General features: G+C 46.7%; 1 protein-coding gene across 1 annotated transcript in view; it reads right to left on the bottom strand.

The window, feature by feature from the left end:
• The window catches only part of MYO5B (myosin VB), a 1,009,160-nt gene that overhangs the window by 184,759 nt on the left and 810,729 nt on the right, over positions 1-13,672 (bottom strand). The window contains exons 20-21 of the mRNA XM_086960377.1: positions 4,678-4,834; positions 2,013-2,252 (exon numbers count right to left, since the gene is read on the bottom strand). Coding sequence (XP_086816503.1) covers positions 2,013-2,252; positions 4,678-4,834 — 397 coding nt within the window. The remainder of the gene's footprint in view (positions 1-2,012; positions 2,253-4,677; positions 4,835-13,672) is intronic.

Genomic DNA, 13,672 nt, shown 5'->3' on the forward strand with positions numbered 1-13,672 from the left:
CCAAACCGTTTATGCACTGAAGCTGTCCTAGACATTTGTGCACTAATGATAGTGAGTAGATTGATACCTTAGGGGCTGCCCACATGTCCATGTGTTGATGATGGATCATTGAATGGTACTCTGGAAGGTCTCCACACATGTATGCACCAATGATTGAGCTAGGGGGCCAATTGTGGCTCCATCATCAGCTCACGAGTGGACCGCGGCGGTCCAACCGTCTGCTTCAAGGTGGCGGTGATGAAGGATTTGAGGTGCGTACCCACCCCTTTCTTCTTCTTCCAGGCAGAGTCTGATGTGGATCCCTGTCTCCAGGTCCTCCTGCACAGCAGATCTTCACCCTGAGATTACGACCCTATGTGCAGCGATCTACAGCTGAGTCTTTTTTCTCATCATAAACCCATTACCAGGACTGCGTACATATGGGTTGAACCCCGGTAATGGGTATATGGCCTTTTTCCACATATGTCATGCATATGTGTGCATCCGACACATATGCAGTCAAAATGCAAATACAGGCATTGATAGATTTGTAAAAAAGTACTCAGCACTGACACAAGATACCTGCCTCCACACCGCCGGGCCCATGGGCAAGTAGTAATACGGCGGTCATTGGACGCTGCTCAATGGTGGCTGGCCCGCCAAACTCGTAAATAGGGCCTTAGTATCCAGATAACTTCAAAAAGGCAAGTACATGAAGTCAGGATTTTTCAAGTTGTTTTTTTTTACTGTACAAGAACGCTTTCTCCATGAGGTATTTTTAAGTCCCAAAGTATCAGCAGGAACTATCAGCATTCTTATCTTGTCAAAACATTTCAAATACAGTGTGCAGTGGGGTATAATATGCAGATTCTGGTGAAAACTACACCATCAGCCACATTTAGTGGTATTTAGCTGCCATTATTTCCTTTAAGTTCCAGCATGTTTGACCAGCTAAAATTTAACAAAGGTGTTTAATCAAAACCGGTATGTACTGGGTGTCATAAAAACACATTAGTCATAATTCCAATATGTAATTATAGTTCCACTCAAAATGAGGGCCTAAATTGCTGGTTTGTTTGTATCCAGTCTCTTTAAAAATAAGTAACATTTGTAGCTTTCCTCGCCTGGGATTTCAATGTCAATTCTGTGTATAGCCAAATCCATAACTATTTCTTATGCTCTGGTCAGGTTTAACAGTTTAAGTGAGGACCCTTATGTCTATGAAATACCTCCTACAATCTAATACAAGATGGACACCCAATATTTCCTGTGAGATCATGTCCTTTCTTCTAGGACCTACCTAGCCACGTTATAGTACTACTCCTAAGATATCGTTTTCTCAGCTTTTTCTAGGTCACATGACTCCATCTAAGTAGCTTGGGATTACTCTGTGGTACATCACAACTGTTGTCTTCAGTTCATTGCTTGCTCTACAGTGAGTTCTCCTGTTTTTCACCTGCATTCCTTGGATCTGCTTCTGGTGTTCTGCTGCTGCTGGACGGTTGTCCTTTGTTTTGTTCTGGTATCTACTTGTTTCCTCCAAAGGCCCCATGGAAATTCCAGGTTTCTCCTGGTTCTACCCTTGTCTTTAGTCACCATTCTGGAGCCTTCTTTAGAAAAAGGCCTTAGCTGCAACAATTGTCCCCCAGTGTTCTAGTTTCCAAATTCCAAGTCAGTTACATACACAAACAAAGAAATGTGCAGAGAGGTGGGTGGGAGAAGTTTCATTGACCTGAAAGAAGAGACGGATCACTGCATTCAACAGGAACAATTGGAGTTTACATCTTCTGTATATTCTGAATTAGGCTCTAAGACATTTTCACAGATTCACAAGAGTTTTGTATAAGTGTCAAATCCAATACTAGAACCCAGGTCTCCAGGATCCAGAGTCACTACGTCATATCTCCTTACTATGGGCAATAGAGTGGGATAAAGGCGAATGAAAAGAAACATATCTGATTGGGAGCGGCAAGCGATGGCGTCATAATATTGTGTTGACCTCTGGCAGTGCTACCAGCTGCCTGGTAACTCACCTGATCATCGATCTTCCGCTGCAGTTGGACCACTTTGTTCTCCATGCCAATATTCAGCTTCTTCAGGTGCTGCGCTGAGCGCGCCTCGATCTTCAGCTGCTTCAGCGCTTGCCTGGCCTTCATCCGCCTGAAGTAGCACTGGATGACGATGGCGGCGCTCCGGAACAGAGCAAACCGCCTGCGAGCCATCCAGCCACGCGCGTGCTTTTGAATGATGGCCGCCTTGTGCTGCAACAGGAGCTACGACACAAGATGGAGAAGAAGTCATGAGCGCTGGAATGATGACGCGTTGGAACAGTTTTCTATTTCAGAGATTAGTGGAGGAAATAAGTAGCTCTTATGACGTCATGATAATAATATATAGGTAGGATAATCCCACTAACGTGCCCCTTCACTGAGTGGCGATAGTTGTGGAATGATAATTCCTTATCTAAGTGATGTTACCACCTGTTTCAGCTCACATTCCTGGTCTACGTAGGCAGAGTACCTGTTTTTTACTGCTGATAACCTGTCGAAATTGAAAACATCAAGTAAAGCTCTTTTAGAAACCAAAATGCTGCATGTGTTTATATTCTTAGCTTTTTTCATCACAAAGATTGTTTATTAGTTTAGTAACACTACATTTGTATATAAATAATGTGTTTGTGGCAAAATAAACTACTTATATAGAGGATTTTCTCCACTGCTTCTACTACTACTACTGGCCACAGTTACACTGAGTTCTCTACTCCAAACACCTTCTGAGCGCTGACGCTGAATTGTTACAAAATATAACGCCTTCCATCGATTTCATGCTTCTGTGTATCACAGCCATCCGAGGCATTAGCTGCTCGCTTTTTAAAGATTTCTTCAGGAAATGAGTAAACCTGGAGTGGAAGGCATATTCTCCTTTGCTCAAGTATACATGCAATTTTGTTGTCAACTAGCTCCCTAACTGCCAATTTTCTTGTGTCTTTCTAATGTAAGATAATGGCATCCTGACAAGAAACTCTGCTCAGATGCTCAGCTGCCAATGGTATACCTAATTCCTGTGAAATGTTGGAATAATGCATACAACCTGTTGTAATTGTGCATGCAGTCAGTGTCAACTTTTATATAGAGCTAGTTTCCGAATCACGAGCCAGGCAAGTTCTCCAAAAGCAGAGCAGCAAGTAGGAGGGTGAAGAAGACTGGCTGCAAAGTTCAGGACTGTCATGATAGAAAGGAGGGATGTAGCATTGCGCGTTGGTACCCAACTTCCAGGCAACAAGCCAGCTATTGGTAACTACAAAAAGGCTTGTCTACATTACAAAGGTGCTGAGAGAGAATGGAGAGAGAGAGCGGCACACTAGACAGGATGTCGATTCTGCTCTGCTTTTTCTGATCTGGCTACACTGAGGTCTCACCCATTCCATCTTCTAGCAGTAGAGCTGCTATGTAGCTGGATGACGTCACACACTTAGCAGTGATGAGCCACTACAAACCTGCCTCCTTTACTTCCAACCATAAACACCTGCAAGGAGACAGACGGTAAGGGCCTGATTACAAGTTTGGTGGTGCAGGAGCGGACCGCCATGCCGGCAAACGCTCCCGCACCGCCAAACCTGTGTGTGCACCGCCTGCCATATTATGACTTAATGTCACTGGCAGACGGTTCTTTGGCGTTCATACGGCCGTGCCTATGAAATAGGCACCGCAATGGGAATGTCAAAGACAGTACCTGCATGGCATGGACTGGTGCAGTCAATGCCCTGCAGGTACTGGGTGCATGTACACAGAGGGGCACAACATGTGCCCCCCCCGCATGCACCTCATGGCGTTGAGGCATTCTTTCTTCTCCGCCATGGTTTTCTTGGAGTCGGAGCCGCCATGAAAACCGTGGCGGAGAGGAAACTCGCACTATACTTGGTGGCCCTGCCAAGCATAATGCTGCCTCATAACCACCATGCCACTGCCAAGGATCTCTGATCCCCGGTGGTTGCAGCAGTGCAAAGGCTGTCCGACCGCCCTGGTTGTAAAAGGGCGGTCAGAGCACGGGTACAGCAGTGCAAGTTTGGTGGTACTTGTAACCAGGGCCTAAGGGGAAACAAGCCATCACTAGCGATAACTGCGGAAGCCCAAGATGGAAGCAGCTGCTCAGGCCATGATTGTTATGAGTAGCTGGGCATTGATGCAGGAGAAGGGATGATGTGGGAAGAGGTGGTGGTGGATGAGAGAGACACATTCAGATATAAAAGCAATCCCAGATTTATGGCAGAGGTAGAGGGTGTTCAGCGGGAAGAATAAAGAGAAAGATGCAAGGGCCCTGGATGAGGAGAAGTAGAATCAAGTTTAGCTGAGTATCATATACATGAGATGGCCAAAGAGGGCAATGGATAACCGGAGAATAAAACATGGATGAATGGGTGGAAGAGGCGTGGGGCCTTAGGGTCCTCTCAGGGATAAAGGAGGCGGTGACAGTGGGGCCAGTGTGAGAGTAATAGATTCCTGCTGACTTTTCCCTAGAAGGCAGCTCCTCTTTCGAAGAATTTTACATCCGATCTATAAAAACAACCGTTCATTCGTAAAAGGAGACCACGAATGTATAAAAAAAAAACAATACAAGTATTAAACCGCAGCAGACTGCTCGAGGCAAGGAATACGGTGTCGATGAATCGACAAATTATTGCAGACAACAGAATGGTACCTCGTGGTAGACTCTCCTGACGAACATGCCCCGGGTGAAGGCCTGGATGGTGATGGCGGCCCTGCGGATCCTCTGGTAGGCGCGGTAAACCACCAGCATCCGGAACTGCTTCTGGAAGATGAGGGCTGCTCGCGACTTCCGGAGGAAATCTGCCAATCTGGGGTACAAAGGGAAAGCAATAACTCAGCAAGAAGACTGAAGCAGGTCAATGATAGGGATATAAAAAATCACATTGCAAAACAATTCAAATAAGGCATGTCTTGTATTTTAAAGTACGACCTAGCATAAACTGAAGTGTCATGTTGTATTGTTAACGACTTACCTCACTCAATGGTTCCTCAGTGGTCCCTCAACCCTACAGGAGCCCCCTATTCTACCAAAGGCCAATGAATGTCTGTAAAATATAGGAGACTCGGGGGGGCCCTCATCACATTCTGGTGGGCGAGAGGGGTGATCATTTTGCATTATGCCAATGCAAAAGCTTTATTTGCCTGATCTTCTGAGCATAGTTTTCCTCCTTGGGAAGTAGATGGCGCCAGAAGAAGCAGGGGTAAGCGTATCTTTTGTATATTGTCTGTACTGTACTTCGTTTCATGACAGCACATGAACACATTTATTTCAGACACGAGGGTGGAAGGGTTACTCTTCTTTGTACGTATAAGTCAAGAGCTAGAGTGCTCACTTCTTTGTACAAGAGTGCTGCCCTTTGGCAAATCACGTTGTGTCCTCTCTGGAAGGACGTGGCGTTACGCCACATTTTCCCACTTTAAAAATTGGTAACCTGGTTTAAGTCTCGGCGTCGGCTCAACATCTTGCGATTCTGGAAAAATCACTTAATTTCTCTGTGCCTAAAAAAAACCTGTACCTTATGTAATGTAACTGGTGCTCATGTAAAGTGCTCCAATACCTTCGGTCGAGTTGGCGCCATATAAAAATGCAATAAATAAATCAAATGATGGATGCCTCCTGAATTGTGCACTTCAGAAAGAAGTTGTACACTTTGACCATACAGATAGTGTCTCTCTTTTGAAGGTGCGCTTAGAAAAATAGTGACCTTTGAAGGAAAGAATGACAAAAAAAGAAATTTAGCCAGAGATGAGATAAACCGCAGGGCCTGATTCGAAATGGTAACTTACACTTTTGAGTATGTTTACTCTTTTGAGTAAGTTTACTACTTTTCGGTATTCACAAATGCTGAGTTTAAGGTACTACTGCTAAAAAAACACAGTAGCAAGTCCAGATCTTTACACGGCCAGCCATTGGTACTGCAACACCATCCCATAGAATATAATGGAGGTAGGAAACTAAAATAAACTCCCATAGGAAGTAATAAGAAATATAATATAAATTAGATAATCAAAATTGGTAAAAATATCAATAAATATTAATTAATGTAAAACATACATGAAAATAGTACAGATGTATTATTCGAAACTATTTAAAAACCTATTCTGAACTTGAAAAATAATGTAACAATACATTTTATCAAACAAACACATTTTAATGAACACTATACATCACATTTAAAATATGTTTTTCTGTAGGTGGGATTTTATTTTTTAATTTAAACTTGAGTAAAAAGAATTGTAATAGAGCTGTAGCATTTTGTTTTATTAAACAAAATTAAGGTAAATATATAAAATGAATTCACATTAATTTAAAAAAATGTATACTTCTGAGTTAAATAAATATTTAATATTAATATCTAATATTTTTTTACACAAACTATCAATTACTGCCTTAGTAGACACCATCCTTAGGCGGAATGTCTCAGCTGGTCCCTGAAAAATTATGTTTGACCAAGCTTTTACATGAAGGTTTGAGGCTGACCAATAGGAGCATACACACTTCGACAGCTTTGACAACCAGTCCACCAAGGCAGCCAACGACACCCCACACCCCACGGCCACCACCTACGGCAACCCCTACACACCTGGACCAACATCAACAACAACAACACCATCAAAATCATGAGCACCATCCACTCCGGCTCCCCTGTAGAGCAGTGCCCTCACCACATCTTCAACAAAGTCATCACCACCATCGCACCCCACCTTTGCAAGGCCATCAACATCTCCTTTGAGACTGCAACCTTCCCGGACATCTGAAAGCATGCAGAGATCAACGCCCTGCTCAAAAAATCCAAGGCAGGCCCAAGGGACCCCAAGAACTTCGTCCCATCTCCCTGCTCCTGTTCCCGGCGAAGGTCATCGAGAAAACTGGCAAGTCAATAGTCAGTAGTCAATAAATTTATATAGCGCGCTACATACCCAGAGGGTCTCAAGGCGCTTGAAGAAGGGTGGGGAATTACTTGTCAAATATCCACGTATTAAGTTGCTTTCTGAATGCTAGGTGGTTCTGAGTAAGGCGAAGGTGAGTGGGAAGTGAGTTCCAGGTTTTAGCTGCCAGGTAGGAGAAGGATCTACCTCCCATGGTGGTTTTGTTGATGCGAGGTACAGTGGCAAGGGCTTGGTTGGAGGATCGTAGCTGACGGGAGGGGGTGTAGAAGGACAGTCGTGTGTTGAGGCATTCGGGTCCGATTTCGTAGAGTGCTTTGTGTGCGTGGGTCAGGAGCCGGAAAGTAATCCTCTTATTGACGGGGAGCCAGTGGAGGTTTTTCAGGTGACCAGAGATGTGTTCTTTACGCGGGATGTCTAATATGAGCCTGGCTGAGGCGTTCTGGATGCGTTGGAGTTTTTTCTGGAGTTTTGCGGTGGTACCGGCGTAGAGGATGTTTCCGTAGTCCAGTCGGCTCGTGACCAGAGCGTGGGTGACCGTTTTTCTAGTTTCGGTGGGGATCCAACGAAATGTTTTTTTGAGCATGCGAAGAATGTTGAAGCAAGATGAAGAAACGGCGTTGACTTGTCTGTTCATCGAGAGTGAGGAATCCAGGATGACGCCCAGGTTCCGTGCGTGGTCCGTCGGGATGGGTGCTTTTCCAAGGGCCTCTGGCCACCAAGAGTCATCCCAGGCGGAGGGGGAGGTGCCTAGGATGAGGACTTCTGTTTTGTCTGAGTTCAGTTTCAGACGGCTGTGCTTCATCCAGTCGGCTACTTCTTTCATTCCTTCATGCAGGTTGGTTTTGGCAGTGTTAGGGTCTCTGGTGAGAGATAGGATCAGTTGAGTGTCATCGGCGTAGGAGATGATGTTGAGGTTGTGTTGGCGTGCGATGACCGCGAGGGGGCTCATGTATACGTTGAAGAAGGTGGGGCTGAGTGAAGATCCTTGTGGTACGCCGCAGATGACTTCAGTGGCCTCTGACTTGAATGGTGGAAGGCGGACTCTCTGGGTTCTTCCGGTGAGGAACGAGGTGATCCATTCCAGTGCTTTTCCTTGGATTCCGACGTTTCTGAGGCGTTGTAAAAGGGTGCTATGACAGACCGTGTCGAAGGCTGCGGAGAGGTCGAGGAGGATGGGGGCGACTGTGTCTCCATTGTCCAGTAGAGTTTGAATGTCGTCTGTTGCTGCAATGAGGGCGGTTTCAGTGCTGTGCTTGGCTCGGAAGCCGGATTGTGAGGAGTCGAGGGATTTGTTGGTTTCGAGGAATGCGGCGAGCTGGTTGTTGACCGCTTTCTCGATGACTTTGGCCGGGAATGGAAGGAGTGAGATAGGGCGGTAGTTTTTGAGTTCGGTGGGGTCAGCTGTGGGTTTCTTCAGGAGGGCGCTGAGTTCGGCATGTTTCCAGCTTTCCGGGAAGGTTGCGGAGTTGAGGGAGCAGTTGATGACGTCTCGGAGGTGCGGTGCTATAGTGGAGTCTGCTTTGTTAAAGATGTGGTGAGGGCATGGGTCTGTGGGGGATCCTGAGTGGATAGAGTTCATCAGACGGATGGTGTCCTCAGTGGAGATTGGCTTCCAGTCATTGAGGATGTTCAAGGGGGGTGGGGGTCCTGCAGGGGGTTGGGTGGGTTGGTCTTCGGGTCGGTTGTCGAAGCTGTTGTGGATGTCTGCAATTTTGTTGCGGAAGAATGAGGATAGGGAGTCGCAGAGGGCTTGAGAGGGGGTGATGTCGTTGGAGTTGGCTGAGGGGTTGGTAAATTCCTTGACGATGTTGAATAATTCCTTGCTGTTGTGGGCGTTGTTATCTAGTCGGTCCTTGAAAGCGGCTTTCTTGGCATTCCGGATCAGTTGGTGGTGTATGCGGGTGGCGTTTTTGAAGGCGTCCTTGGTGCTGGTGGTTGGGTCTTTTTTCCAGGCCTTCTCAAGGGAGCAACAGAGTTTCTTGGATTTCTTAAGATCATCGTTGAACCAGGAGGCCTTCTTGCTGCCTAGTTTGATTTGTCGTTTTTTCAGTGGTGCTAGGATGTCGGCGCTGATGGATAACCATTGGGTGAGGTTGTTGGCGGCTTGGTCGGGGTTTGAGGAGTGGGCTGGGGGGTTTAGAAGAAGCGATGAGGAGATCTGGTCGATGGTGATTTTGTTCCAGTTTCTATGCAGAGTGGGTTGGGGGTGGTTGTTGGATGTGGGCTTGTTGTAGGTAAAGTGAACGCAGCTGTGGTCAGTCCAAAGGAGAGCTGTGGTGTGGCTGAAGGAGACATGTTTGCTGGAGGTGAAGATAGGGTCGAGTGTGTGACCTGCGATGTGGGTGGGGGTAGTGACAAGTTGTTTGAGTCCGAGGTTGGCGAGGTTGTCCAGAAGGGTGGTGGTGTTGCGGTCGTTGTTCTTTTCAAGGTGAAAGTTGAGGTCTTATTTATGCAAACAAAAAGAAGGAGTATCCCCAGCGTCAGGTTTTTTGAAGGAAAAAACTTTCGGAGGGTGAGTTGTTTGGCACAAGAAAAGGAAAAAGTCAACCTTTTTGATAGGAAACCCCTCACTCACCACCTAGTGGTGACTTGCTTCATCATCGGGGTCCACCCTGGTGACCTAGCGTCACCAGGATGTGCTTCGACACCTGGATTACAGTGGAGCAGGTGTGACTGTTTGTGCAAAAAGAGGTGTTAAAAATTGTCCTGGTAATCTTAAAAACAATCTTTATTACAAAGTAATCAGAACAATGTTTAAAAATTATTGGCGAGATGTACCTTGGTGAGTTACGGCCAAGGTATCTCTATATGTGTGTGGATGGCTTGGTCAACATGTTTCTACCTTTAGGGCAGTAGCCCGGTATTCTTCAGGACCAAAAACAGGTGGATGGGGGGTGTGTGCCCCCTAAAAGGCACACCCTCACCTATCCCCTGTGTACCAACTGGAAAAATTACCAGCGGTTGATGAGCTCTTTAGAATTAAGAGCAATATCTGGTTACAAAAAAGACCTGTGGGGGGAAGTAAAAGAGTACCGGATTCAGTAGAAATTCTATACTTTCCTGTTACGTCGTGCAGTGTCTTTTGTGTAATGGATAATCATGCCATGGGACGTGCCCTCCGAGTGATCAAGTATAGTGTTCAATACGGGTGGTTGGCAGGGAAGTATTATCCGAGTGTGCACTCTTATCATAAGGTGCCTAGGTTTGTCATGCAGTACGTAATTAATGCCTTCATGGAAGTATATACAACCACGCATTTCATTTCAAATGCATACATACTTAATTTAACATTCGTCTCATTCAACCATCTATCGTGCCCAGTGAATTTCTATGGGCGTCTATAGGTGGGCGTGGCAGGTAGTGGCATGTCCTGGTGTATCCAATGATGCTAGGTAGTGCCCAGAATTATACTAGATTGTGCCACGATTTATATATTTATATACAGACAAGACACACAAACAAAAAACATGTAGGAGTGCTCATAGGTTTCATGGTTAGAACATGGGGCTTACTTGTTTTAAGTCCTTTGATTACTTCAACGGGCAGGGGGTAGGGTTTTATAATCACCGTGGTGCCAACTATTTCACTGCGGAACACGCCTTATGTTTACTAACATCGGCGTGCTTCCGCGTTGCCAGATTCTGTAATCTAATTATATATACTAACATCCGTTATCTGTAAATATCTATTATCCGCGCTCCTCCCTTTGTATTGTTATTACTCGGGACGCGCTTTGTTTACAAACATACGCGTTCGCCGCGTCATCAGGCATCGCCCTGTAACCCCTCCCCCTCCGGCGCACGGCACCACGCCCTTCCAGGAAGAGATTTTCACATTTAACGGAAGGACCTCCACACGGCATTACTAGCCGAGCAGAGGAGGAGAGGAGTAGGTGAATGGCCGCTTTATATACCGCCAACTGTAAGTAGAATGCACCGCGTAGCTCTTTAATGAGATGGAACCCAAAACCGACAAAGAGTGCGATCCCTAACGGACCCTGCGCTCTTGTTACTCATTCCTTTCGCGCCTTTTCAGAACTAGGTGCGGTGATTATAAAACCCTACCCCCTGCCCGTTGAAGTAATCAAAGGACTTAAAACAAGTAAGCCCCATGTTCTAACCATGAAACCTATGAGCACTCCTACATGTTTTTTGTTTGTGTGTCTTGTCTGTATATAAATATATAAATCGTGGCACAATCTAGTATAATTCTGGGCACTACCTAGCATCATTGGATACACCAGGACATGCCACTACCTGCCACGCCCACCTATAGACGCCCATAGAAATTCACTGGGCACGATAGATGGTTGAATGAGACGAATGTTAAATTAAGTATGTATGCATTTGAAATGAAATGCGTGGTTGTATATACTTCCATGAAGGCATTAATTACGTACTGCATGACAAACCTAGGCACCTTATGATAAGAGTGCACACTCGGATAATACTTCCCTGCCAACCACCCGTATTGAACACTATACTTGATCACTCGGAGGGCACGTCCCATGGCATGATTATCCATTACACAAAAGACACTGCACGACGTAACAGGAAAGTATAGAATTTCTACTGAATCCGGTACTCTTTTACTTCCCCCCACAGGTCTTTTTTGTAACCAGATATTGCTCTTAATTCTAAAGAGCTCATCAACCGCTGGTAATTTTTCCAGTTGGTACACAGGGGATAGGTGAGGGTGTGCCTTTTAGGGGGCACACACCCCCCATCCACCTGTTTTTGGTCCTGAAGAATACCGGGCTACTGCCCTAAAGGTAGAAACATGTTGACCAAGCCATCCACACACATATAGAGATACCTTGGCCGTAACTCACCAAGGTACATCTCGCCAATAATTTTTAAACATTGTTCTGATTACTTTGTAATAAAGATTGTTTTTAAGATTACCAGGACAATTTTTAACACCTCTTTTTGCACAAACAGTCACACCTGCTCCACTGTAATCCAGGTGTCGAAGCACATCCTGGTGACGCTAGGTCACCAGGGTGGACCCCGATGATGAAGCAAGTCACCACTAGGTGGTGAGTGAGGGGTTTCCTATCAAAAAGGTTGACTTTTTCCTTTTCTTGTGCCAAACAACTCACCCTCCGAAAGTTTTTTCCTTCAAAAAACCTGACGCTGGGGATACTCCTTCTTTTTGTTTGCATAAATATTCCTACCAGGGGAATAGGAGATATCTCTTGTCACTTCCCAAGTGACATTATCCCTTGCTCTCTCTATTTGTTTTCCGAAAGTTGAGGTCTCCCAAAAGGATGTAATCCTCGGAGGGGAGCGCGTGTGGAGTGATAAAGTCCGTGATGTCTTCACTAAATTGTGCGCGGGGTCCTGGTGGCCTGTAAAGGAGGGTGCCTCTTAGTGTGGTCTTGGGGTCGATGTGGATCTGGAAGTGAAGGTGTTCAGTGTTGGCGAGATTGACGTCTGAGCTGGGTGAGATGCGGATGGATTTCTTATGGACGATAGCGATGCCTCCTCCTGTGTGGCCGGTACGGTCCTTACGAATGATCTTATAGCCTTCCGGGATGGCAATGGTGATGTCTGGGGCAGAAGAGGCGTTCATCCATGTTTCTGTTAGGAAGGCGACGTCCGGAGAGATGGTGTCTAGTAGATTCCAGAGGTCGATGGCGTGCCTGTGGACTGAGCGGGTGTTGAGCAGGATGCATTGTAGGTGGTTGGGGTCGGATATCTGTTGTGTGTTCGTAGATGAGGAGTTGTTCTTGGTGCCGTCGAACTTGCAGGAGTTGCAGGAGAAGGGTCCATGGGTGTGTCCAGGAGTGGCTTGGACGCAGTTGGGGGAACGGCCGGGGTTAAGGGCTATGAGGGTGGTGGCATCGTAAGTAATGCGGGAGGGGTGGGCATTACGAGGACCAGGGGGTCTGGCGCTGGGCGCGGTCCAGGCGCGGACGGGCGTAGACGGGCTTACCTTTGGCGCACCTTCGGCGCGAATGGGGCGCGATCGCTGCGCGTGAACACTGCGCGGGGAACCTCTGTCATAAATGGTAAGAGGAGGGGGCGGAGCGTGGGAGGGTCAGCTGGGAGGCGGGCGCTGGGAGGAGACACGGGCTCACGCAGGTAAACACAAGCCTAAAATGGCAGCCCGGTCCGAGAAACGAAAGTGAGTTACAGCCGGAGTGGTGCACAATTTTAAATACTCTCCACACAATATTCTCTTCCCCCAAACAATGCCAATAGTGCGCTGCTATTACAGATAGGAATAATGCAGGCAAATGAATCCAGGCGCCGAGTGTGCAGTTAATTAAATAATTAGATGAAGAGGCTGCAGAACGATACCGGGCGCTGGATGCGCTCTTTCAGGGCAGGCAGGCAGCAGCGCGATGTTATTTTTCTGTGCTAATCAGCGTATAATGCAGGCAAATGAATCCAGGCGCCGAGTGTGCAATTAATTAAATAATTAGACAAAGAGGCTGCAGAACGATACCGGGCGCTGGATGCGCTCTTCCAGGGCAGGCAGGCAGCAGCGCGATGTACTTTTCTGTGCTAATCAGCGTCTGAAGGGAGGCAGAGGCAAACAGCTGACCTGCTACCTCGAGGAGATCAACATCCTGGACCCGTTCCGTAGCAACTACAGCACCGAAACGGCCCTCATCGCTGTCACCGATGACATCAGGGCCCTGCTGGACAACGGCGAGACCGCGTCCCTCACCCTACTGGACCTATCAGCCGCGTTCGACACAGTCTGCCACCGCACCCTATGCACTCGCCTCCATGACGCAGGAATCC

Source organism: Lissotriton vulgaris, chromosome 3_1, assembly GCF_964263255.1.
Source record: "Lissotriton vulgaris chromosome 3_1, aLisVul1.2, whole genome shotgun sequence".
NCBI classification, from domain to species: domain Eukaryota; kingdom Metazoa; phylum Chordata; class Amphibia; order Caudata; family Salamandridae; genus Lissotriton; species Lissotriton vulgaris.